Source organism: Narcine bancroftii, chromosome 3, assembly GCF_036971445.1.
Source record: "Narcine bancroftii isolate sNarBan1 chromosome 3, sNarBan1.hap1, whole genome shotgun sequence".
NCBI classification, from domain to species: Eukaryota; Metazoa; Chordata; class Chondrichthyes; order Torpediniformes; family Narcinidae; genus Narcine; species Narcine bancroftii.
The window spans coordinates 358,696,499-358,723,810 of record NC_091471.1 but is presented as its reverse complement, the minus strand read 5'-3'; the positions used below and the strand labels follow the sequence as shown (position 1 = coordinate 358,723,810).

The following is a 27,312-nucleotide window of genomic DNA, read 5'->3' as shown; positions in this document are numbered from 1 at the left end:
CTGTGGATGCTACATGATCTGCTGAGTTTTTCCAACCTGTTTATGTATTACACTCATCTGAGCATCAGCAGACAACTTCTTTCAATCCATTAATCATGAATCTAACCAAAGTTTCTGTCATCTCTCTGTTGGATTATTATTTTTTACTGTTTTCCAATTTATTTAACTAACACCGCATCAAGAACATTGATGTTATTACAACAATCCCAGAAGAATAAAGTGTACGCTGTGTCTTTTAAGCCTTGGGACAAGAGCTCCTCAAATGCATCACTGCTCTGGAAATGGGGCTTTTAACGGTCTACGAATGTCACTAACTTGGAATAGGACTCAAAGCATAGATGTGCCTTTTGTGCAATTATGAACGCAGCGGAACAGAACCAAGTGAAGATACTTTTGACACTTTCCGTGTGGAAGAAGCTTGAGGCACTGACAATGTATTGTGATTGGTCACAATACTGTAATACTGTAGTGCTGTCAGTCTGATCTCTCTAAGCCTGGGAATATATTTAGAACATGTGGATTCTTTGATAGTAGTGGCAGCAATTTTGTAATGGAAGATTTAAACTGTGTTTTTTACTTTTGCAACCTTTGCTTCTGCAAGGCTGAGAACCTGCTTGTTGTTTAGAATCAGCAGACATAAGCTAAATTCTACCGAGGGGCCAGAGATGCAGTTATCTGACGAAAGGACATCTGTGTACCAAGAACATTTAATCTTCTTGCTTGTTTTGGTCACAGACTGTCAGAGGCCTAGCCTTGATGCAAAATAAACCATTGTATTCAAAGTGATAAGCTGAAAATTAGGTTATTCGATAGAAGCCTAGCATGGTAGCTTGCTCACTTATCTTTCTTGCTGTGCTGGGAATAGGTGCTTGGGTAAGCAGTTTTTGGGTAATATCAGCCATGGTCCCACTGCTGAAGTGGGAGACTCTCCGAGAAGTGGCAACATCTCTCAGCAAGAAGAAGAACTTCTTGAGTCCAGCCAAAGTCCCGGTCGGGAGAGGTGGAGAAGCTGCTACCGGCACCCTGACAACCTACTACAAGTGTGTGGTCGTTGCCTCGCTTCAGCAGTTGGGACCAGTCCAGGCGTTGATAAGTATAATTGGGAAGGGCTTGCATATTGTAGTTTGAAATCAGCTTTTGAATTTATAATAAACATTCGTATACACTGAACTGCTCTCGGTATGGGTGTCTATTTTCTTTCGGTAGCTCAAACACTGTGACCAATCTAAAACGAACAAAGTGAGAGGTAAAAGTTTACCCAGGACAGCCCTCTCAGCAAAATCACTATTCATTAGTCAAGGGCCTTACTTTCAAACAGAGACATGGTTGTCGAAAGCTTGGGAAATGCTATTGAAATCTGCAGATCTTTCGTCGTTCCTAACTACATTATCTTCTCTGCCTACGGTTCATGGAAAATCATTGTGTGTTTGTGTTTGCTTGTGAGTGGAGCATCTCACTGCAACTATCTCGTGGAGGTTTTTTTTGTATTTGTTGGTCCCTTATGTAACATTTAGTTGATATTTGGGTCTGATTCAAAACTGCATCAAGTACATCAAGATCCAACATCTTTGACTTTTGGACAACACCCCCCAGTTTGAGGATGACTTGCTTCCACTCTGGACATATGACCCTTGTGGATCCTTCATGCAATCTGCAGACTATACAGCATTATGGAGCTGGAAAGGCCAAGTGCATAGGTTATTTAAGATGTTGTGTTTCCCTTTGACTGTGTCTGTCACGGATCGAGAGTGGAGGTGATACGACTAAACATTTTCCCATTGGTCTTTTAGATTAATTCCACCCCAGCAAAAAGTTGGAAGTAAGGTTCAGCATTACTGCAAGTGTTGGGAGCAATGACGCAACCTTGCCTGATACCCATCGCCACTAATATTGGCTTCATTATGAGCCTGTTCTTTGGATCATGGCTTGCATGGCATCAAGAAGCAAATATGAGATGGTTGGGGGGGGGGGGGTAAGTTCCATCGGCACAAAACTTGAGCGACACCTCCATCATCTCTCCCAAATGACTGATGTAGCGAGGTTGTGATGCTCCGTACGTTTTCTCTCGAAGTGCTAGTACATTGCAGGTCACATCCATCGTGCCTCGAGGTGAGCAGAGTCGACACTGTTTGACCACCGGCAGGGTACAGTTCAGAAGGATCATTGTCGTGGCTTTCTCTGTGGTAGAGAGCAGAAAAACCCTTCTCCAATTACTGATTACAATGCTTTTGTTGTCCTCTGAGATATCCACCTCTTCTCATGTATAAATAATAAACTTGTAGAATTGAGACTGAACATCCTCACGATCAAATTTTAATGTAGTCATCACCGCTTCCAAGAGCTTGTTGTTTCAGATAGCATGTTCAAATGCTTGTCGGTCAGTAGGCCAATGAACCTGGTCCCAATAGACTGCTGAGGGATAGAGTTAAAGACACTCATGTTGGAGCTGAGGAGATATTTGATATAATTCTTCCAGCAGGTGCTATCTTTCTCTTTATTCTTGATAGTTTACCTACGCTCTTCAACTTCATTGAAGATGATGGCTTAGGAGTATGGGCCATGAATATCCTTGCCTGAAGAATTTACACAATGCTACAGTCAAGTCAACTTAATTTATCATTCATACCACACTCACACAGTAGGACGAGATAGCTTTTCTCCAGGACCATGGAGCATATTTACATAGATATAAGTTAGGAAAGCAGTTAACACATTAAAATATTAAGGCATTAAGACGTACACACTGAAAGTTCATGGTGCCCTATGCACAAATGTACTGGGAGTTCAGGAGTCTGGTGGCTGGGGGAGAAATCTGTTTCCCACTCAGGACATCAGGGCCCAAGTGCTTCGGTACCTTCTGCCAGATGCCAGTTTACATGCAGGATGTGTGGAGTCTTTCACAATGTTTATTGCTTTCTGCCTGCATCGAGTGTTGTCCATGCTCGGAAGAGGTTCCTCTGACTTCACTCTCTCTGCAGGGTCTTTCAGTCCAAGATGGTACAGCTTCCAAACCAGGTGGTGATGCTCTCAACACATCCTCTGCAGAACATCGTGAGGACGGAGGGTGGGAGATGGACTTTACTCAGCCTTCGCAGGAAGTAGAGGCACTTCTGGGCTTTCTTGGCTTCCCTAAGGTGCTAAGGGAACAGGTGAGGTTCTCTGCCAGGTGCATACTGAGGAACTTGACACTCTTGACGATCTCAATGGTAGAGCCGTCAATGGTCAGGGGAGCATGATCTGCCCCCAGGCCATCCTGAAGTCAATAACCATCTCTTTTGTCAGTTGTTACTGGATCTACTTGTGATAGTACAGACCTATCACCAATGTATATAGTTACAGTATCTAGAGTATGTAATGACTGTGCTTACAGCGATTGGCTGAGAGCTTAGCCACGCCTACTGTCTGGGCCTTAAAGGGTTGTGTCCCTAGCCAGGTCGGATCATTCCGGACTGGTCGGCCACCTGTGAAGTGCTCCTGTCTTTTGCTAATAAAAGCCTTGGTTTGGATCAACAAGTCTTTGGTTCTTTCGACGAGCTCTACAATTTTATTAGAGACCGACTGGGGACCCGCCACGGCCAACCAGGTACTCGCCCTAGCATCCATTATTGATGACCGCTGGGGCCCGACCACCGCAACCAACGACCTACCCACCGCCAACCGCGAGCAACAACCCCCACTACTTACCGTTCATCCGCCAATGCCGCCACAACAGCACCTCCAGGAGTACCTCCAACCTGCTCCTCCAGCGCTGACTGCGTCTATGACGTCATCCCATTGGTGACGTCAACACGCGGAACTCCCCTGTCAACAGGATCAATGGCTGCTTCTATAACACTAAATCAGCCAGATCTGGCCCTCCGTTGTGGACTTGACATTATCCCCACTACCCAGAGGATCTCATTAGCGACTAGGTCGCACTCGACCGGGATAAAGGGGTATTGCATCACCAAGCTGGAAGTACAGGGCGTAACAGTTACCAACTTCAAATTATTCATCCTTCCCCAATTGTGCGCCCCAATGTTGCTGCGATTAGACTTTTAGTGTCAGTTTCGAACGGTGTCCCTACACTTTGGGGGACCCCACGCCCCCCTCTCGGTCTGCCATTGCCCCACCCCTGAAGCACCCGAGCAACCCGCCCCCGTGCCCCGGGGCCACTGCTGCGGCCTTTCCACACTCCAGATTGCCCCGCCAGCACTCTTCGCAAACCTCACCCCTGGCTGGAAGCCTGTGACCACCAAAAGTCGGCAATATAGTTACGAAAACAGGCAATTCATTAGGAGTGAGGTGCGTAGATTGCTGGATGAGGGCATCATCGAACCCAGTTCAAGTCCCTGGAGAGCCCAAGTGGTGGTTGTCAAGAACGGGGAAAAGCTACGAATGGTGGTCGACTATAGCCAGACCATTAACCGCTTCATGCTCCTGGATGCGTACCCCCTGCCACACATCATGGATGTAGTGAACCAGATCGCCCAATACTGCATATTCTCCACCAGTGAACTACGTTCAGCCTACCACCAGCTCCTGATCCGCTGTGAGGACCGACCATTCACAGCCTTCGAAGCGAATGGGCGGCTGTATCAATTTATCAGGGTACCATTCGGGGTCACGAATGGTGTCATGGTCTTCAGCAGAAAATGGACCGGATGGTGGACCAGAACGGGCTAACCGCTACCTTCCCGTATCTGGACAATGTCGCCATCTGCGGCCACGACATGCAGGACCACGACGCCAACCTAGACAAATTTCTTCAAACTGCCGGTCGGCTGAACCTGACCTACAATTTTGACAAGTGTGTCTTATGGATTAGTCCAGATTTAAAATTAAATTGGTTTCAAAAAGAATTTTTAAAGATCGCGCTGGCAGCTGACAGGAAATGCATAGCGGTTTCATGGAAATTGGGTACAGATTTGGTATTAGATAGTTGGCATGGTGAAATGCAAAACTGTATACCTTCGGAAAAGATTACATATAATTTAAAGACCAAATATGATCTTTTTTTTGAAAATGTGGTTTCCATATATACAAAAAATTGGTGTTATAACTTTATAAGTAATTTAAAAGCTGTTAATTGGTAGAATTTGGTATGAACTTTGTCACTCCCCAGCCTCACCTTAATTCACTTCATTTTATTTTACTTTATTAGATGTTGTTTGTGTGGTTTTATAGATTTTGAATTAAGCGTTATATATTACAGTCATTTTACTTTATTATATACTTCATATTTAAAAGATATAACTGTAGTTGTAAGTATTAGAATAATTAGAACACAATTTATTAATTAGGTAATATCCAGTATTGCTAAAAAATTAGTCTATTCTTTTTCTTTCCTTTTTATTAATTTCTTTTCTTTGTTTTCTCTTTGGGGTTTTCTGCGTGGGAGGGACTGGGTGGGAGGGGGGAGAAAGCGATAAAAAAAGCGTGTATTGATTTTGATATGTAGAATTTTTTAGTTTTGTATGCAATTTTGTTACGTGCTAATAAAATAAAATTTGAAAAAAAAGTGTAGCAACAGACTACACTTAAGCCTGCGGATTGGACGCAGCAGAGAGCACTTGTATTTCACATTTGGGTCACTTGCCTACTTTCAACAATCGCACAGTATTCAAGACCACCTTCTATGTGTGTTAAGACATGGATCAGAAGCAGGATTTATTCTTGGCTTTCCATGCAGAGTGCATGATGTGCAGCAAGGAGAGGGTGGCATGAAACTGCAGGAGAAGCCAGAATGTCAATGTGACTGAAAAACTGTTTACCGTGAAACACCGAAGTCTGTGGATACTGTGATTGTAGTGAAAACAGTAAATGCTGGAGGAACTCAATCGGTTTCGCAGCATCCATCAGAGATATATTACTGACGTTTCAGGCCTGAGCACTTCTTCAAGGTATAAGCAAAAACCAGGCAGGTGTCTCAGAAAAGACTGAGAGAGAAAGGGGGAAGAATGGGAGGGGAGGAATCCAGTCCAATACCCAAAATGAGTTAATTGGATATGATGAGAGGAAAGGTGAGAATTGATTTTAGCTCTGTAAAAGAAGATAGAGGGAAAAGGAAAGAGAGAGAGAGACTGACAGACCTGGAGGAAAGGAGACAGGAGGATGAAGATGGAGGGAGGGTGTGGGTGGGGGGTGGGGTGGGTTTAAAAGGAAACTGGAGAAGTCGATGTTAATGCCATCTTGGTGACAGAAGATGAGGTGTGGTTCCTCCAATTTGGAGATGGTCTCAGTCTGGAAGTGCATGACACCATGGACAGACATGTCATCAGCTGAATAAGACAGGGAATTGAAATGGGTGGCCACTGGGAGATCCACACTATTCCACCAGATATCGCTGAGGTGCTCGATGAAGCCATCTCCCAGTCTGCATCCAGTTTCTCCAATGTAGAGAAGACCACACTGAGAGCACTGGATACAGATTCACAAGTGTAGTGTTGCTTCACCAGGAAGGACTGCTTGGGGCCCCAAATGGTGGTGAAGGAGGAGGTGTGGGTGCAGGTGGAACACCTCCTGTGGTCATAGAGGTAGGGCAAGGGAATGATGGGTGAGGAGGGAGGTGGACAAGGGAATCACTGAGAGAGCAGTCTCTGTGGAAGATGGAAAGGGAAGGAGAGGGGAATATGTGTGTGGTGGTGGAATCACAGAGGAGGTAGTGGAAATGGTAATGGAGAATGTTTTGGACATGGAGTCTGGTGGGGTACAATGTTCGCAACAAGAAAATATAGGATGATGTTATTACTGATAAATAATGAATGAATGGGTGGCGACCAGTAAGGACCAATATCAAAAAAAATAATTGATATGATTAGAGTAGAAGAAAAATTCTCCTCCCCTCCCAGAATAACAGGTTAATACGTGCACTAATGGTCTAGGACAGAAGAATTAAGACCAAATGACATACAAACTACTTTTAGAGGCTCTTGTTCATTTCTGTTACACAGTCGAAAAACTGATTCTCCGGTGATATCATACATTAACCTTTGCCACAAAAGATTCCAGTGGATAATCAGGACAAAAAATAATTGGGAAGCAGATAGTGGAGTTTCTATTTTGTAAAATAGATGGCAAAGAGTTGACTGCACATTACTGAAAAACTATGGGACTCTGAGCAAGTCTCTTGGTGGATTAGTCTTGCTTAAACCTTTAAAGCTTCTCACACGTCCTACTGCCAGATCAGATTTGCTAGTTAATGCAATATCTGGGATACCGCTGATTTTTTTTACATTTCGAATACCGAGACCCAGGAGATTTCTTCATTGGCTTGGCTTGATGTCTTCTTTCAATTCATGCCACTGCAAAAATCTTAAGACCATTCTCAAAAAGGTGTCACTTATTTTTCTACAGTCAAAAAAAATCAACACTGAAAGGAAGGCCAGCATCCACGAGTTGGGATACAGGTTGTCCAGCACAATCTTGAGGATGACTTAATTCTGAATTTGAACTTGACACAGTCAAAAAGGTGGATTTTAATTCTCGTTTTAATTCCAGCACAGAAAATGAAATAGAGATTAGAATCAGACAAAAATAAGACATCATAAACAAATATAAAATAAGTAATAAAAACAAAACAATATTTAAGCATTTCATTTCATTTAAACAGGGACTGAGACTCCTCAGTTGTATCAGGGAGAATCCTGTATCATTGAATACCAAGTTATTCCTAATTGAACAAGGCTAGCTCTTATCGAGAGAATAGTGCATTTAAGATTTTGTAGTTTCATTTCATTTTTTTATTCAGTGTTGTTTGCATCTGCAATGCCTGCAACATGATGGGGAACAGGGAATCACAGGTAACAGCTTCTGGGCTTTGACGTTTTCTTTGCAAGTGTGCAAACTTGGTAATATTTGGCCAGTTTGTAAATATGATGAATGCCGATAATTTTGCTTTCATTGCATATTGAAGAGAAATTAATTTCAGAAGTGTCTGCACATGCTACTTTCTGGCCCAATTGACCCAAGTAAGTGAATGCAATGTTCGATTCTCTGTATTTGTTACAATAAATTAGGGAAAACACAGAAAATATAAATCAGTCGTTTGGACCATTTTCACTGTAGCCTGCAATAGACCAGTAACCTCCACCAGCAAAAATTCAAAATTCATCAGTTGTCAATCAACCTCTCCTACATTTTGATGGCGGATGGATTTTAATCATCCTCTCCACACCTTATCCTCTCCACACCTTATCTTGAACATTGCCTTTCACCTCACCACCCTTTTTCTCCTCACCTTGATAATTTCTCAAATCTTTGTTCTTGGGCACGCGTTTGCCATCTTTAGCAAAACTCTCATTTTAAATGCGCAAATGTATAGTGTGTATCTGCCTAAAAAGTTTAAGATTAAACATTTGTGTTAAGTACAGGATCCCCTCTTAATCAATCACCAGGGATAGAGGATGCCTTGTTTCCATTCTAATTGTGATTCAGATTTCAGATTTATTGTCAGGGTACACACATGAAAACTGAGATTCTTTATCCTGCTGGCGAGGCAGAATTACCACTTATTAATAGAGCAAAAAAAAAACTATACTCAAGGTATACATATAAGCAAATAAAGAAATGTAAACAAACTGACTGTTCAATACAGAGAGAAAAAATAATCAATAAAGTGCAAAAGTAAGAGCCCTTAAATGAGTCCCTGATTGAGTTTGTTGTTCAGAACTCAGATGGAGCAGGGATACCAACGGCTCCTGAACCTGGTGGTGCAAGTCTTGTGGCACCTATACCTCTTTTCTGATAGAGTGTGAGCTAAGTGATGTGGATCCTTGATTGCTGCTGCTCCCTGACAGTTGCATTCCCTATTGAAGTTCTCCATGATGTGGAGGGTCCACTACCTTTTGCAGGGATTTCTGCTCAGAGGTATTGGTATACCCATGATGCAGCCGGCCATCACACTTTCTCCCCACACAATCTGTAGAAATTTCCCAGGGTTTCAGATGTCATACCGAACCTCCACAATCTCTGAGGATGTAGAAGCGATGACATGCCTTCTTCATGATGCAATTAGTGTGTTGGGTCCAGGAAAATCCTCCAAGATAGTGACACATTCTTTTGTGGGTTCTGAGGTAACTTATAAGGACAAAATGAAAGAGACATGAGTGTGCCATGGAGTGTTTGGAAGGAGTGTGAAAGGTATGGAAGGGGTTGTTTCCCTTCTGCTTATGCTGGCCATTGATGTAATCCCGATGGTCAAAGATTCCTGTGCCCTCCACTCCACTTTGAGCAACCATGGTGGAGGAATGTCCAGAATTCAGAGGGGAAGCTGCAGATCTTCAAAGAAGTTTGCAAAGCACTGTTGAATATTTTCCTCTGCCCACCTGTTAATCATTTCCCATGCCAGAGCTAAGAATAGATTGTCCGTTTCTGGTCTGCTGTTCAGAATGTGAATGATGTAGCCTGCCCAAAGGAATCATCTGAGTAATTGGGAAATATCAGCCTGAGAGAGCGCATTAACTTCAGTTCACTTATCCTTCCAATGGACCTGAAGGATCTTGTAGATCTCCAATGTTTTGTGTGGGCATCCCAGTCTCAGAAGTATACAGGAAGTTGAGATCATGGTTGCCTGGAACTTCATGAGCTTGAGATCTTGATCTTCAGACACATTTCTGGTAGAAAATTCCTGGTATTATCAATGTTTGTCATCTCTATACAGACCAATAACTCTACACAACAAAAAAAATCAATGCTGCAGCCTGCGATGAGAATGACTGTCCCATCCTGAGCTCTGACATGGTGGACATCAAAGAACTATTTCTGAGGTTATCTATTTGGGAAATCCTGATCCGTGAAGGGATCCAGAGAATCACTCACAATGTTGCTGAGATAGAAGTCTAATTGCTTACCTTAGACTCTCAGATTCAATTGAGCCAATTCATTTTGATGCCTCTGAAGACCATTAAATACTGTAAAACCCCAGCATCTGGGGATTGGTAGATGCCGGATAAGCAAGTTGTCTGGTTGCTTGATTCTGCATGTTGCATGAATGGTGAACTAACGGCAAGGTGCATCAATTTTAAACTTCCATATTTTTTTACTCATTTATTTTCCATGATTTTTTTTGCTGGTTGCTTGAATTTCAGATAACAGGGACTTTACTGTCAATAAACTCCCTCCTCAATAGTTCTGTCGCCAAATGGGTCAACTTGTGTTCTTTTCGTGTGAAGAGCTTGGATATTTAAACTACCTGAAGCCAAACTATATTCCGTTATAACAGTTGAAAGAAGCTCCAAGGAGAATTTAATCTCACATGCAGGGCAACTGCCTGATTCTCTGCTTTCAGTAGAATGGCATTCATTTATTAATTAAATTCCTAACCAATTAAATTTCACCTTCCTGACATTGTATTAATGCCTGAGCATTAATTGAACCAAATCTTTAAATGATGCATCACAGAATGTATATTCGGATGCATATTATTTCAAAATTATTTTAGAGATTTGGTTGTTTTGTTTTCACGTAACACAAACATGAGCGAACTGTTTGTGTACTTTATGTGCTGTGATTGGACAGCACAATCACAAGATATTCAATCAGGTGACGGTGCCCTTTAACAGAGAATGACTGAGATCTGAAACTGATATGATATCACATTATATGCTCTATTTTTGAACCGTTAGGTGCTGTGCTAGCTCTATATTTTTACCACCAATGCAGATGTATCCATTTTCTAGATTCAAGTTTCAAGATTATTTTATTGTTATGTAATAAAACAGAAAATGATCGTGTTATATGGCGAGCTCTCCACTGGCCACCGTGACAGAAGTGCACCAAAGAAAAGGTACAAGGACTGCCTAAAGAAATCTCTTGGTGCCTGCCCCATCGACGACCGCCAGTGGGCTGATAACGCCTCAAACCGTGCATCTTGGCGCCTCACAGTTTGGCGGGCAGCAACCTCCTTTGAAGAAGACCGCAGAGCCCACCTCACTGACAAAAGGCAAAGGAGGAAAAACCCAACACCCCAACCAACCAATTTTCCCCTGCAACCGCTGCAACCGTGTCTGCCTGTCCCGCATCGGACTTGTCAGCCACAAACGAGCCTGCAGCTGACGTGGACTTTTTACCCCCTCCATAAATCTTCGTCCGCGAAGCCAAGCCAAAGAAAAAAGAATTAAACAGAAAATGTGATATTGCACAAAATTTCCTTTATTTTTAAGACATGCAGCACGATAACAAGTCATTTTGGCCCATGAGTCCACGCTGCCCAATTAACCTACATCCCCAGTTCGTTTCGAATATTATCTGCCTTGTGGCCGATAATGGTTCACTATCAGCAGAAATTGCCCAATACCCCTTACACTCAGTGTATAGGAAGTAAAAGAGTCACCGAGTTTCTCCCACAGCCTTTGCAGCTACACAGCCTTCAGTCCAAGCCACCAGCCACCTGAGCTCCAGATGCAAACCTGTGACACAATCGCCAAGCCTCCAGCACCCTTGGCACCTTATTGCATCCCAGTTCCGATACAGGGTACCTCTTCAGCTAGTCTTGAGCCAGTCTCTAGCATCCTGTGGCCTGGTGCCTCATCTCCAACAGCCTGTGTTCTTCCGCCTCGGAGCCCCTCGCTGATCTACCGCCCTGGTCACCGTCCCGTGGGCCGTCTCCTCTGCTTCTCCTCAAACAAGGGGTGCCCTGTACCACTCCTCTGTTTCCCTGGAGTTGGCAACCCTTTGTGGCTGCTGCCAATCATAGGCGTTGCCATCTTGGGCCCAGACACCACGGACACGGGATTTTAGAATAAGCTACAGTTGGGTCCTCTTATGGGCCATTTGAAGCTTGTACAGAGCCAACGGCAGTCGGATCGGGCAGTTGGAACCTGCGGATCACATGTGACTTTGCTCCCTAATCTCTGTCAGTCTACAATAGCGGCAGTGCCGACGTTACAACAATCCGGCTGCACCATCTTTTTCTTATTGCTCTAATTAAGGCAACCAGTCAATCCAAATTAACAAATATCAATGACTTTCATCTATATAACTACTTAAAGATCAAAAAGCACTCCTAAGGCACTCAACATCGAGTCATAGACCTTACGGCCCAAATAGACTGTAGTGACCAAGTCAGCATTCTGGGCTAGTCCCATCTCCCCGCATTTGGTCCATATTCTTCCGCTCCATAAATCTGTCCAAATGTCTTTTGAATTTCAGACCTTTGCCCACTTGTACAGTTTCCGCTGGGAGCTCACTCCAGGTATGGTCCACCCTCTGTTGCTCCACAGGTCCTTCTTTGGGGTGGAACAGCTCGTGCAGCAGTTACCACAACACTATTCCAGCACCAGCAAATGGAGTACAAACACACCACTGTCCATAAGGAGTTTTTAACATTCTCTTGAGTGGGTTTCCCCCCCGGGTGCTCCAGTTTCCTCCCACATTCCAAAGGCGTATGTGGTTAGTATGTTGATTGGTCGTGCATGTGTATTGGGGAAGCACGAGCTTGTGGACCAGAAGGGCCTGTTGCCATGCTGTCTCTCTAAATCAAGGTTCCCTCTCAAATTAAGCAGATGCCTTCTAGTCCTGGATTCGTTCACCCGGGGGGAGGTGGGGTGTGGGGGGAAAGTCTGTATGACCAAACAAAGACAAGGGAGAGAATAGCTATTTTAATGAATCCTCACAGGTGGAATGGGTTCTGACTACCAATGAAGAGGAATTGGGTTCATGGCAAAGGGAGTGCTTGGCAGAGGTGAGGGATGGCACTCAATCAGGTTTCAGCCAGACCTCTGAACATCTGCTGGACGAAATCAGACAAAGGCTGCAAACTGACGGACAACACAAAATCTCTGCTGCTTACATTTACACCACTGGCAATGGATTCTTCCTTTACTAGAAAGGCTTGACTAATTACCCCCAGTTAACGCTCACCCAGGGCATGTCAGTCAAGCAATTGGATGCCTCGGACTCTGCAGCTCAGAGAAACCAGAAAGCCCATTGGTTTGTTCCTGCAGTAATGCTCTACTGAATGGCCGTCGAGGAACAGATGACTTCCTTGCAGAAAGTGAGAATCTTGCATGTGACGGGCAAGAAGTGTTGTTAATGACAAGGTGACATCTTCATTTCTGCCAGTTTAGCGAAGCGACCAATTGTAATTTTTGGCATCAGAATAAAACCTCAAGGCAGGTGTCGATGGGCGCAGGCAGACATCAGGTAGAAACAGGAGCAGGAATCCTTGAGCCTGCTCACTTGACAAAGAGAAGCTGGCTCCAACCTCCAGAATCAGCCTACCATCAAGTGTGTAAATGAACAAACGTGGAGCATGACCCAAGTTGAGTTTGGTTGCAATATGGTCGGCGGTGTGAGCTTTCCCCATCCTAGTGTTTGCACTGGAGTGGGAGTCAAGCCTGAAGTTCAATAAGTAACTATGGTTCCCTAATAGCTAACCGAGGGATTATTTGTCCGATTCATTTAATTGAATAAATGAGTCATTTATTAAACTGAGGTAGTGAGTTTTTTTTTAGTGACACATCATCCAATTAGATCTCCACAGGACTTTGGATGAATCCAATTTATTCTAGGAAGGAAAAAGCAGTGAACATTTCAAGTTGAAAACCTGGAGATAATACCAAGTATGGATGAGGGTTTCAGTCTGAAATATGAACTCTGTTTCTCTTTCTAAAATGTTGCCTGAACATTTACTTTGTTCTTTTTTTTAATCTATTTGTAATTTTTTTGTTGCTATCCTGTTAACATGGATTTATTTTCCCCGAGTAAATTTTGTTTTGTTCATTCTCTACTGTTCACAGGGAAAATCTCAAGGATATATATACAGTTTGCAAAGATGTGACACCTTTAATGTAGCAAATGGGTTCCAAGGCAAATGTGCAATACCAAACAAAATCGAATGCAGACCTATAATTCAAGGAAGATATTTTTTTAATTATAATTGCAGATGATGTAGTAATTAAATATGAGAAAGATTGGCAGTCTAAAGCAAATTCCATGTAATATTGCTCTGGGTTTTTTTTTTTATTATATAACAATAAATGAATCTTGGGAGAATTGTAGACCTGGAGGTAATTCCAGAGATGGAGAAGTGGTTTTAAAACAAGAATGAGAATTTTAATATCAAGTCTTGCCTAACCCCAGAAACCAGTGTGGGTCAACAATCATAGAATATGTGACCATGACATTGTGCCAGTTAGTCCACAGTCAACAGGTGACGCTGAGGTTAGGAAAAATAAAATAAGGGATTGAAAATCAAAAGCAAGAAGCTGAAAATGCTAAAAACACTCACTGTATCTGTGGAAAAAGAAACAGAGTTAATGTTTCAAATGTAAGACCCTTCATCAGAACAAGGAAATTAGGAAAACAAGCTAGCTTTAAAATGCCAAATGAACTGGTTTTCGTGAAAGCACTTCTACCTGAAATATAAGCTCTATTTCTCTCCCATTGAATAAGAGTTGAAAGAGTTAATTTTGGAGATAATAATGGAGTGAATGATCTGAGGAACCGGTGGAGTTAGGCTGTGTTACTGGCATTATTCACCTCAGTCGAAGGTCCAAATCTCATCTCAGTTCAGATAAATCTCCAAGGTAACAATAAATCTGGATTCAGTTTGGGACACCTGCCAAGGAGAATAAGATAGGGATGTGTGATCTACAGGAATGACCAAGGATGGAGTTTGACCTGATGGTGAAACATGCATGGTATATTCAGAAAATCAGTCATGTTTATATTTCACAAAAAAAATTTATTTCAACCATAAAATAAGACATACATTTTATTAAAAAAAAATCTGTACAAATGGTGGATCTGTGCAGTACATACAGTAGGAAGACATCAATAAAAAAAGGTTGCAAAAATGGGACAATAAAATCAAGATCATCATCCAAAACTTAGCTTGTTCAAGCTGCAAGTGTTCTGAGGGAAAGCTATGGAGTTCATAAGACAATAAATCTTACTGGCTGAGAGGAGACCACCATGCAGCACTAAATAATTTAAATGGTCGAGAGCAGCTATACATTATAAACTTTTACAGTACTTCACAATGTTGTAATCCCAACACGCCTTGTCGGAAGGCCTTTAATAGAAATATCTCGTACAAAGAGTGCATGAGAGTTAAACTAACTTGTCATCTTCTGACAAGTTTGCAGCTTTCCAAATTCTAACCAGTTATTTTTTTTTATTTTAAATGCCTTTAAGATAGTCTATGAGTTTTAATTTCATGACGTGCTTAAATAATAAATAATGAACGTTCATAGTTGTTCCAAACCGTACTAAGCTTGAACAATGTTAAAATCAAGTAACCTGCGCTAACCTGCAGCAACTAGGTTTTACCGGTTGATACAAGTACTGAACTGCCAGTTTTAATCCTCTTGTGGCATCTTACTTTGAATCTATTTACATTTGGCTTTAAATATGAAAATATTTGTTAAACTTTTATAAACTGTACATTTTTTTTAAAAACTATATATATTTTGCAAGAATTTTTTTTGTACAAATGCTGTTTTCCTTATTTTCCTGATAAATATTCGAATCAGGTGATTGAGACCTGAAGTGTTCAAGAAATTTTTTTTTATATTTTTCATATATATTTTTAAATGTGCTAAAATCTTTACAGTGAAATGGCAGCATTTAGCAGGGCGAATCCAAAGTGATGTAAGCCAGTTCCTTGGTGACCTGCTCTTCTCCCCTTGCTTTATTTGCTGGTTTAAATACTCTTTGGTTGAAATTCCATACTAAGGAACCAGTTTTAGCAGCATGTGCAGTATTTTTGCATTTTTTTTTAATTGAATATACTGACTGGCGTCCATCTTCGAGTTGCTTTGTGCGCATTTTCTCTCTGTACTTAACTAATCAGTCACTTTGTAAGTTTGTACGACTTACTTCACTCAAACCCTCCCAATTCCCACATCCATCCCAGCTCCCACTCCGGTCCATATTTGCTCCAAGCTATTGGCCCGGTTACTTTCTGTTCTCTCTTCCACAGGATCAGCCATCATTTGTAGTGCAGTGAATGTTGCCACCTCCCTACACAAGTGATTTCAAGTCCTCCAAGAGCCTTTTCATCAACTAATCTGTACTTACACAAGAAGACATCTTGTGGTTGGAAAAAGTGCTGACCCCACTTTAATCTCTGCTCTGGCTTTGTCAGTAACCCTTCATCAGAAACTCAGCCTGAGGCTGACTTTATCTACCTTGTTTCTTTCCAAAGAATACCAGTAATTTAAAAAGAGAAATGTTCTCTTACCCTCAATGTTCAGCTTAAAATTGCACAATCTTAAAAACTTACTTTTAAAATTGTACATGTTTCAAAGCAAATGATCTTCAAAGAGTTAATACCAGAAAGTCCAGTGAGCCTCCTAATTATTAAGAGCTGGCCTTAAGTGTTAATTTAGTGAATCCTACTGAAATGTTTGTTGGAGATGCATTAGCTTATCTGATGGATCTATTGCAGGGAATACCCATTGGAGAATAGGTAACTGGTCTGTGAAGACTTGGGAGGTTGGTCCAGATATGCTGACACAGCTGAAAAAAAATTCTTTCTCTGATGAACCAGTCTTGGAATGTAGGGAGAGTGACTTGAGACACTGCCGGTGAAATTAGTGGTGGCCAATAAAGGGGAAACAAAAAAAATATTCAACCATCTAAATATACCCTCACCTTTGCTCCCACTTCCCTTCAGCCTTTTTACCAGCTGGAAAGATCAGATAAGCCACAGAGTCTCCAAGGTTCTGAGTGCAAGTACCATAAGAGCATGCTCACTGGGAGACCTGCTTCTATTTAAGCTTGAGCAAGTTTGCCGCTGCAGAACCTCGCCAGAAAGCCAGGCATGTGGCTCAGGTGTGTTTCTAGTCCATGGCATTCAGTTGGATAGAAAATTAAGGTGGAGGATTGTAATTTCTTCAACTGAAAGATTATGTTTAAGTATCAGTCTTGGAAGCTGAAATTTCCTGCATTTTGCTTGAGGGAACATGGCATCTCAGCATTTGAGATACTGGGATGGTGAACCTGTCTTTTGTAGACAGTTCAAAGAGACTTCAAGATTTATAGCCTTCTCAGCTGCCGTGTGTGAACAATACCCAAATCTACCTCCATATGCTGAAATTCTGTCACGTTAGTTATGGAACCATGTACTTTGGACTGACCGTAGCAATTAAATTATTTGTAACAGGTCACTACAAATGAGAACCAAGTTAGCCCATTCTCTGGAAACTAAATTTCAAGGAACTAGTGGGAAAAAAAAGCATACCACTTTCTGATTGATGATACTCAAACAAAAAACACAGGAATCATAAATACTGACATTTTTTCTTTCGTAATATAATAAAAGTAATCCTCCAAATAAATATTGCTTAAACAGCAGTTTCACTTATTAACAGCAAGACCTTTGTCTATGTATAGTTGCTCACTGTTCTTTCAGGTATTTAGTTAAACCATTTAGAGCAGATGAAAGTCTCTTAGGTTTACAAGATGCCATTGAAAGCCATCTTTAGATAATGCTATCCACCCAGTCTTTCCTGGAAGTTCAAGTTTTGCAATACGGTTTGTGTATGCCACAGCATACAGTATTATGTGCCTTCATGTTGCATCAGGAAGTATTGTTAGTGCTTTGCTTGAAAGAACCACATTTTCTGCTGAAGGACAAACCCAAAAGCTGAAGCTGCTTTTTTTGAGCCAAGCCTAACTTCAACAGTACACTTCCTGGCTGGCTACTCCGGCCACACTCAACATAATGTGACAGGTACTCTTTTCGAAAAGTAAGAGATACTTTAGGTGTTAAATTTCAGATTCCCGTCTCAGTGGCCGAGGTTCTAGTGGAACAGTGGCCTGATTATGGTCCGTGTTAGTTTGAGTCTCTGTGCTCGGGCTCTCTGGCACCCGACTCTCAACCCCCTCATCATCCTTGTTCATGAGAGCCACCTCATTTTCATAGCAAAATGTATTGGGTGTGGAGAGAATATACTTCTTTTCAGCCAGGTCCTTGGCACTACAGAGAGGTGTATTGGGCACCTCATAGGTTTTATGAAAACGAGAATAGTCAACTTTGTAGTAGTTTTTCTCCTCAAAGAGCACTGGCTCAAATCGATGACCCCAAATAATCTCACTGGCAAGATACGAGCTGCGACACTGGGTAGTCATTGCAGTAGCTTCTACCATTCCTTCCAGAATCACAACAATTTCAAAGTCTGCATTGTCCAAATCCGGCTTACTCAAGTCATAAAAGGGACTTTCTTCATCAATTTCATGTACTATTGTAATGGGGGACACCAGAAAGATTCTATCTATTCCGCTGCCAAAGCCCACGTTGACGTCTACTTGATGCAAAGGTATGTATTCGCCCTCTGGAGTTATTCTCGATTTCAGCTGCTGGGCTCGGACATGAGCCTCCACCAGGTGACTCTTGCGCAGGTTCCCAACTCGCCACATTAAGCAGAGCTTTCCGTCTCTCATAGCAATCACGGCCTGGTCACTGAAGATCAGAGTTTCATTCCTCTTTTTCGGTTTGGCCATCTTTGCCATGACAGCACCAATGATAAAAGCATCGATGACGCAGCCCACGATGGATTGAAAGACCACGACGAACACCGCTATGGGGCACTCTTCTGTCACGCAACGAAAGCCATACCCAATTGTGGTCTGCGTCTCGATGGAGAATAAAAAAGCAGCAGTGAAGCTTTTGACCTCAGAAACGCATGGCTTATGCCCTCCTTTGTGACTGTTATCCAGGTCACCGTGCATCAGTGCAATAAGCCAAAACATGCAACCAAACAACAGCCAGGACAAGATGAACGACAAGCAAAAGATGACCAGCATCCACCTCCAGCGAATGTCCACGCACGTCGTGAAGATGTCCGACAAGTAGCGCTGCCCCTTCTCGCTCATGTTTACAAACTGAACATTGCAATGGCCATCTTTCTTCACAAATCTGCTCCGGCATTGCTGCCTGGTGTGCACTTTGCCATTCCCGTAGCCGTTGGCAATGGCCATGGTAGCCAGTTTCATGCCATCCTCTTCTGACGATACTATGCTATAGCGGTTGGCACGCACGCTGCCCATTGCCAACGCCTGGGTCTGTTGCGTTTCTACTTTGGGATACAGTCTTGAAATTTTTTTGGAACAACCTTTGAAGAAACAGTTTTGGATGCAACCACCACCACGTCAGGGAAAGTAACTCCCGCTGGTAACCTTCGTTCCACCAAGCAGTCTTGAATGAAGAGGGCTATCCAAGTACTTGTACTTACTTAAAACTCATTAGAGAGTGATCTGTTAACGAAGCAAAATCAAATTTACTCTCAAATAAAAATCCTCATGCAAGCAATATTTTAAACAATCTTGGTCATTTATAGAAAACATAATGCACGTTAAGATTACATAAAAAAATATGTGTGGAAGCCACTCCAGCCTCAAATAGGAATAATTAACCACTGCAGATTAATCTCCAGCTAAAAGAGAACAGGTCCCAATCCTGAGTGTCAAAACACTACATTTCTCACATACATAAAAATTCTTGTCTGAATCTCTTCCATTCATGATGAAAAATTTAATTTATGTTACGTTCTTTGACCTCCAAAATATTCCGTATGGAATTTAAACTGGATGTGGGAGTTGGTCAACTTTGGCAATGCTGAGATGCGCGTAAGATCAACCTCGATATTTGAAGTGCTGTTAAGCTGGGACATAAGTTGCATTGAGTCTACGCGATCCATTTAAGTTGAGCACAATCCAGTAGGTAAATAGCAATGGATGCGGGCAGCGTTTTCAACATTGGGGCATAAAACTAATTGAATGGATTACCTGTAAGAAATTATATCAGACCAGCTGTAGCCCACTTGCTGAAATGGTGCAATTTCTCAATGTGCTTCACCCTGGCACTTCTGTTTTATCTTGGATGAATTTAAAGTAAGTTTAAGCTTAGATGCAAGCAATACTGTCTTGCGCCTTCTCGTCTCTTTCCTTATCAAAGACGTACAAGCCACCAATTTAAAAATAGTTCCGTCTTTTGGCACAGAAAATCAACATGTTCAACAGCTCCCCATAGATTATAAAACATGTATTTTCTGTAGAAGACACTGCTCACAACTGACAGGAGTATTTTAGGAAAAGAAATAGTGTTTAACACACCAGATTGTTAAAAAAGTCGTATGTATATAGCTTACTGTGCAATTGCCAAACAACTCCTAGCCACAATGAAAGAATACCAGTGAAACACAGTAATGAAACTAATTTTAGATTTCACAACATTAAGCCAGATATGTTTGAAAGCGTGCCTGGAACTGATAATGATGTTGAAGTTTCAAAACAGACTCTCTCGTTACTTTCACTGACTTTCTTTTTCCCCCAGTCTTATCTCCATTTGGGTTAACTCTGAGGAAGTGGGTGACTGTAAGTTTTTTAATTAAACACTGAAGTGACCATAAACCTCCTCACACTGAGGTGCAAGTCCTGCATGAAAAGAGAGTTTATATTGATCTGAATATGATAGCAAAACTGCTGCTTGGATAAATAGGTATGTATTGACATAGATTAGAAACTTTCTGTAAAGAATTCACCTTAAATGGTTCCAATTATTTAAAAAAAGTTTTGGAGTGAACATGTCCTAATGCAGTCTGATATGATCTGCCATTCATATCACCAGCTCATTCCTCTCTGAGTCAGAAGGTTGAAAAGAAACAATACAAATTAATAATTCTGCACAGTACTAGTGAGGAACTGCTCAGCATCAGACGGGCTGATGTGACGATTCTTATCAATATTCCCAAGAAGGTTCAATGGAGGTGCTAGAGGATGCTGACAGGACTGGAGCATTTAATTATGAGGAAAAATTGGATATACTGGAGTTGTTTCCATTGGTTAAGGGCATAGTTATTGAGGGAACATAAAATTATGACAGCCTGGAGAGCGTGATTAAGAAAAGGCTATTTTCTTAGCATTGGGGTTATGCATTTAATATAAAAGTTGAAAGAGCTAGAGGGAAGCTGAGGAAATTGTTTCTTGCCCTGACCGTCGCAGGCCTGGACATACTGCTTGAAAGAGTGATGGAGGCAGAAGCACTCAAAGTTTATGAAGTGCTTGGATGAGCACTGGCTGTACTACAACCTACATTGCCGCTGAGTGGGATTAGTCACAACAGCTTTACTTTTGACTGGCTCCGCGATTGCGCAAATTTGGGCGATTCTTTGAGGTGTCTTATCTGCCCACATCCTTCTAAGGTGAAGAGAGAAGATGCCTTCACATCCAGAAAGGATGTCAGTATCAAAAAGTACACCCCATGAGATGGATTAGATGTTATGATTTAATCAGAATGTGAAAATTATAAAAAAAAGAAACTGCAACCAAACCAGAAAATGCTGGAAACAGACATTGTCTGTGAAAAGAGAAACATGATGAGAAAAGTCTTCAACCTGAAATGTTATCTCTTTCTCTTTCCATAGTTGCTGCCAGACCTACTGAGTGTTTCCTGCAATTTTTGGTTTTGTTTCTATTTTTATTTTCCTTGTGTTACGTACATTTCACATGTTAAAAGAGGAATTATGTTTCCAAATATTTCATTGCCTATTAAATGCATTGGAACATCAAAACCTCAGGAAAACTGCTACATAAACACAATTCAGTTTTTCTGACTATATTACCTTTGCTTCCTGACATTGGTCCTGAACTTTCTTTAACCGTTCTTACATCAAGCTGCATCCAAAGCCCTATTGTTTAACTTGAAACAAGTCCAACAGAATCCTTTTTTCCATTTAGGCTCATATACATTTTTAAAATGTCTGTCAAAGTTGAAGACTCAGGTTTCTTTTATCATTATTTTCTCCATAATTCAGTTCTCTGACACCTGAGTCTGCCACCTATGTTTCTTTGCACTTCATCCAAAACTTTGGAAACTTCCTTTGTGCTTTAGTGCCTGGAATGAATTCAGAACTCATGGGGAGATAATTCTCTTCGACAGCTTCAACAATGCAGCTCTGATTTTCTTTCCTTTCTACATCATTATTGATCTCACCTCTGTGTCAACTTCTCCTGAGCTAGTTTGACATTCAGAATGTGTCCGTATTCGCCTTCAGATGTACTAAGCATTAATTGGAATTTGTCAATTTGCCTTGAATGTTATTTTTCTTGCTCCTTCTGCAGGTTCAGTCCAGTGGTTCTCAACTTCTTTCTTTCCACTCACATGCCACTTGAAGTAACCCCTAGGCCATCGGGTGCTCTGTGATGAGTAAGGAATTACTTAAGGTGGTGTGTGAGTGGGAAGGTTGAGAATCGCTGCTCTGGACCCAATTGTTACTGAAATATTTGGCTCGAGAAAAATTGTCATTGGCCCATTTCCTTTGGAGTTATGAAACCGTGCGGATAGTGAGTTAATTAGGTACGATTAGAACAGTGGCTTTCAAACCTTTTTCTTTCAACCCATGTACTACCTTAGGCAATCCCTTACTAATCACAGAGCACCTATGGCATATGGAATACTTAAAATGGTATGTGAGTGGAAAGAAAAAGGTGGCGAACCACTGGTTTAGTCAGCTACACCTTATCCCCACTTCTTACCACCAACTGGCCCTAAATATTCATCCTATACAAGTTTAGATGATTTTTATGTACAGAAAAGGTGCATTTTACACCTCTGATCTATCCAAATCTCCACAATCTTTTTCAAAAATATGAGTAATTTCTTTTAAGTTGTAGAATTCTCTTCCATTGTTATTGCAGAGCTGAGCAATGAATTTTCTTAAGTTCCCTGTGAGCAACCTGCTCAACCTGGTCAGACTTGGATGGGAAACCATCTAAGAATGCTTGGTGCCTGTGGAGATGATTAATTTAACCAGCCGAATGATTTCAATGAAGAACTCGGTCACAGTGCATTGTGGATGGTAAATGAACCCACTGAGGACAACTAAGTTCACCTGCACCTTTCATCCCCGAATAAATTTTAAAAAAATCTCTGCTCGCCGGTGACCTCTCCTTTCGGGAAATAGGAGATGGGCGCGAGAAGTGAACCCAGCTTCATAGATTCCACTCAGCCTGGATATTACTGGTTTCTTATAGCCAATGTCCTTTCCCCCACTTTCGAGTTTTGCTTATGCGGCATATAAAGAAACGCTAAGTAGATTGGATTGGGGAGTAGATGGAAAAGTAAGGCCGGAGTAAAAGAAAAAGAGTAAAACCAGGACAGGGATTCAGATGAAGAGTGAAATTAAAGGGCGAGCATGAGCGAAGTTTCGTTTACACAGAGCAACGTCTTTAATCCACCAATTTTACGTCTCTTCATTTAAAGGATTCCTGCGCCCTTCTGATTATAATACTCTGTACACGGCTGATTCCGTTTAACAAAGGGCGTCTGGAGACGCTGTCATTGCAGTGCAACACTGGAGAAACTCAGCAGGTCACCCAACACTTCTGTATATAGCGCGCTTGCCGCACTGAACCATCAACGCACACGCAGAATAGCCCCGCCGCCTGAGCCACAAGCCCTCTGGTTGAAATTGCAATGCACAACACCCTCCCGTCGGGTTTGGCGGGTCACAGCACTGTGGAAAGTCCTCCAGAACCCTGAACATTCCAGAATATTTGCATTTAAGTCCTAGCAAAGGACGGATCTGACTCATCTGATCTTACAAACGAGGCATATCCTGTGCTGATGAACTCTGGATTGGCGCCTTGTCACAGGTGGTCGAGGGTGCACCTGCCTGACAGTGGGTATGAATATTGCCATAGAATCAAGGAGGATGCAATGGGTGTGAGGACCGTCTTACCCCCTCCTTCATCGCCCCTCCTCCTTTCTGGCCTGCTTGCTGCCTCACTACGCTGTTTTTTTTTTGGGGGGGGGGGGAGGGGGTGAGTTCCCAATACATGTACTCTCTCCAAGTTAACATACTGACTTTCGGCCCGTCCAAATTCAAGAAATCAAATGTCTGAAATACCCGTCGGGTCGCGCAGCGTCTGTGGAGGATCCAGTGAACTCCCCATCATCAATGCTAACCCAGCGGTGCAACGCTGGGCAGGGAAATCCTGGCGCCGCTATTGTAATATCAGTTCACCCAGGTTCTCGACTCGTGAGCAGCCCCCGATCCTCAAAGACCACCACCCCCACCCAGGCCACTATCGGGAAAGAGGTCAGAAGTCGAGCACTCAGCGGCGCAAGGACAGAAGCCACCAGATTCCTGACTGATCAATGAACCCCAGACACTGCCTTATTTAATCCTTTTTCCTTGAGCTTGACCTATTTTGTAAGTGGGGTTTGTCTAAACGTTTGCACCGTGATGCAAAACCAACGAACTTCGTGACAGGTTCAATTCTGGTCCTGACCCCACGCTTTCCTCCTCGTTATTCGCTTCCTCCCCAGGGGGGGTGGGGGGCATGGACCGAGCCCTGTTATTATCTCCCATCGGCATGTTCACCAGCTGGCGCTGCTCTCTGGTGCGGCAGTGATCACACAGCAAACCTCCGAGGGAGCGGAGTCAAGGAACTGAAGGAGCGAACGCAGGCAAATCCTGCCTGGAGTGGAGACCACTGCGGTGCGGCTGGCGCCTTGTCCCAAGTGCAGGGCTTGAAGACCCGTCTCTTGGAGCCGCCTCACCCATAATCATGCCCTGGCTCCAAATTATGAAATATCTCGCCACCCCTCATCAATGTAATTCACTGCCGTTTTCTGATTCCTGTCGAGTTCGGGGTCTGTTTGTTTCTTTCGGCCGATGATGGGCTCCAGCGCCCACGGTAAGTTACAATTCTCCGCCTGGAGAGCGGCGAGAGTGGGGCTCTGCCACTTTCACCCTATCTGAGGTCCTGCTTTTGCAAATTTAAACCTTGTGTTAGCACCCGGTGCATGACCCCTTCCCTCCTCCTCCCCCAAAGTTCCTGTGACCTGACTCGCCGGCATTTGGGGGGGGGGGGGGGGGGGAGGAGACAGGACATCGCCGGCTGCACTTGGCGCTCAGCGAGCAACCCATTGCACTTGGGAACCGGGGAACCCGTGACCATGACTCGAGGGACCGAGGAGGGGAAAGTTACGGGAGAGGGGAGGGAAGGATGAATCAGTTCTCAAGTGGCGTGTTAGAAGGTGATGCACTTCGACGGGGTGGGGGGGGGGGTGAAAGGGGATTATAGACAAGGGGGGAAGCAAGTAGCAGAGTGTGTGAGTTGGGGATTAGAGGAAGGGGTAAGACAGGTAGTGCAGATCGGAGAACAGTGCAGGGCTCTTCGGGGAAGGTGGAAATAGAGTGTGATATCTGGATAGGGGAGGGGGTGTTAGACAGGGAGCAGCGAGTCTCATTGAGAGGCAGGTTGGTCGTCAGGAGTGCGTTGGAGACGTGGACGCAGAAAGTATTTCAAGAACGGGAAAGGGTTCGAGGCAGGAGTGCATTTCCGCTGTGGGGAGGGGGGGGGGGAGCAGAGGGAAAAGCTTGAGAATGTGGCAGTAAGAAGGAAAGGGAGAGAATGGAGGGGACGAGATGGAATGAAGGAGAACGGGGTGGGGGGTTGAACGCAGGGGAGACAGAGGGCTTCATCCCGGCAGGTGTACGGCCGGGCCTTGAGGTGTGCGCGGTTTGCCGAACGGGTTTTGTGGTTACGCACGGTGACTCATCGCTAACCGCCCAGTGTTAACTTCTCCTCCAAATGCTGCGGGTACCTGCAGCAGTAGTTTTTATTTAACCCCCAACCCCCCCCCTCACTCCGACAGGCATCTGAACTGTCTGAGATGGGTTTGCTCCGGCATTTTAACCCAGAAACCATCAAAGCTGAGCAGAACCCCCTCCCCTCTACACCCCTCGGGCTTGCGGCTTGGATTGACAGCTTTGATTTTTTTTTCGGAGCACTGCACCCCCCCCCTTTTCCCTTTCTCCTCCACCTCTGTGCCAGCCACCTCCACCTCTGCGCCAGCCACCTCCACCTCTGCGCCAGCCACCTCCACCTCTGCGCCAGCCACCTCCACCTCTCCGCCAGCCACCTCCACCTCTGCGCCAGCCACCTCCACCTCTGCGCCAGCCACCTCCACCTCTCCGCCAGCCACCTCCACCTCTGCGCCAGCCACCTCCACCTCTGCGCCAGCCACCTCCACCTCTGCGCCAGCCACCTCCACCTCTCCGCCAGCCACCTCCACCCATGCTACCAAATCCTGTCTCCCATAATCTCTGCACATGTGAAGAGAGTCTAGAAAAAAAAGAGACCTCGACGGAACCCGACCGGTTGCACGAAAATATTTCAGCCGCGGGACAGACTTCCACTCCCATTCTGTTGTCAATTTCCAAATAAGAGTTTGCAATTAACGCCCTCCAATCTCCTGGACTTCCTATTTCGGCTGCCAATTGTGCGCGCGTCTGAAGGCAGACAGAGGCCAAAAGGCCAAGTTCGGATACCTTCAACATGCCCTGAGCTGAGAGAGAAGGGACCGGGGGGGGAGGGGGGGAAGCGAGGGGGGTGGGAGGGGGGGAAGCGAGCGGGGGGGGGGAGGGGGGGAAGCGAGGGGGGGGGGGGGAGGGGGGGAAGCGAGGGAGCAAGGGTGACAAGCCTTCCTGATGGGAAAAGAAATTGACAACAGGGCAATTGAAACATGAAATGAAATGGAGAGCCAACTCCAAGCCACGGAAGCCTCAGAAGCAACAAGTTCTGCATCTTTGAATTCAATCCAGCAGAGCCCTCGGTTATTTTGGCGATCACGCCACAATGAAACCAACCCGCAGTCTTTTAAGTGTTTCAAACTGATGCAACCACGCAGTCGCTCATCGGGGTGCTGCCTTCTCCCACCTCCCCCCTCCCGAAGCACGCACCAAATAAGGGGGTTCTTTGGGCATTTTACGCGACTACCCCTCCCTCTCGCTCCAAGCAGAAAAGGCAGGCGCATCCACTAAAAATGTCACGGCATTGCGCGCCCTCCTTGCCTGAATCCCCCCCCCCTCCCCCCCAAACCTGCTCCACTTGCGTGGGGTGAGCAAGAGGCTGTTATTTTAACGCAAGCTGGAGGCACCCGCACATTATCGGTGACCTGGTCGAAGTCAAGACTGAAGCTGAGCTCTGGTTACCTGTTCAATGTTCTGGAGCGAGTGTTTAATTGGAAATCCAGCGGCCGGACCTGTACTAGATCGGAGTCAGCGGCAACTTTGTTGAGGTTACGCGCACTCATTTGATACATGTAATAAAAAGAACTCCTGATCTGTTGCTCTCTCTCTCTCTCATCGGATTCTGACACGACTCGGTTCTCCCACAAAGATATAAAGCGCGCCGGCTGGGACAAAAACCCCGCCCCTAACACACCTTCCTACCAATCGACGGACGGTCGGATTGACTGACGGGGGAACGCACCAATCCTTGGTGACCCTCCGCAAGGTTTCCCGCCCTCGGCGTTCTACTCGCGTCCATCTCATCTGTGTGAAATTGACCATTGCGGGAACGAGTTGTTACAGT

The 27,312-nt window shown here is 43.9% G+C and overlaps 1 protein-coding gene across 1 annotated transcript; it reads right to left on the bottom strand.

The window, feature by feature from the left end:
- Positions 1-14,714: 14,714 nt before the first annotated feature.
- On the bottom strand, positions 14,715-27,075 carry LOC138759498 (inward rectifier potassium channel 2). Its single transcript, XM_069930024.1, has 2 exons — positions 26,931-27,075; positions 14,715-19,182 (listed from the first exon to the last, which is right to left on the bottom strand). Exon 2 carries the CDS (start codon positions 18,973-18,975, stop codon positions 17,695-17,697), a length of 1,281 nt encoding a protein of 426 aa, XP_069786125.1. The 5' UTR covers positions 18,976-19,182; positions 26,931-27,075; the 3' UTR covers positions 14,715-17,694.
- Positions 27,076-27,312: the final 237 nt, after the last annotated feature.

Coding starts and splice junctions, on each gene's coding strand:
- LOC138759498 (XM_069930024.1), bottom strand. CDS start 18,975: ATGGGCAGCGTGCGTGCCAACCGCTATAGCATAGTATCGTCAGAAGAG.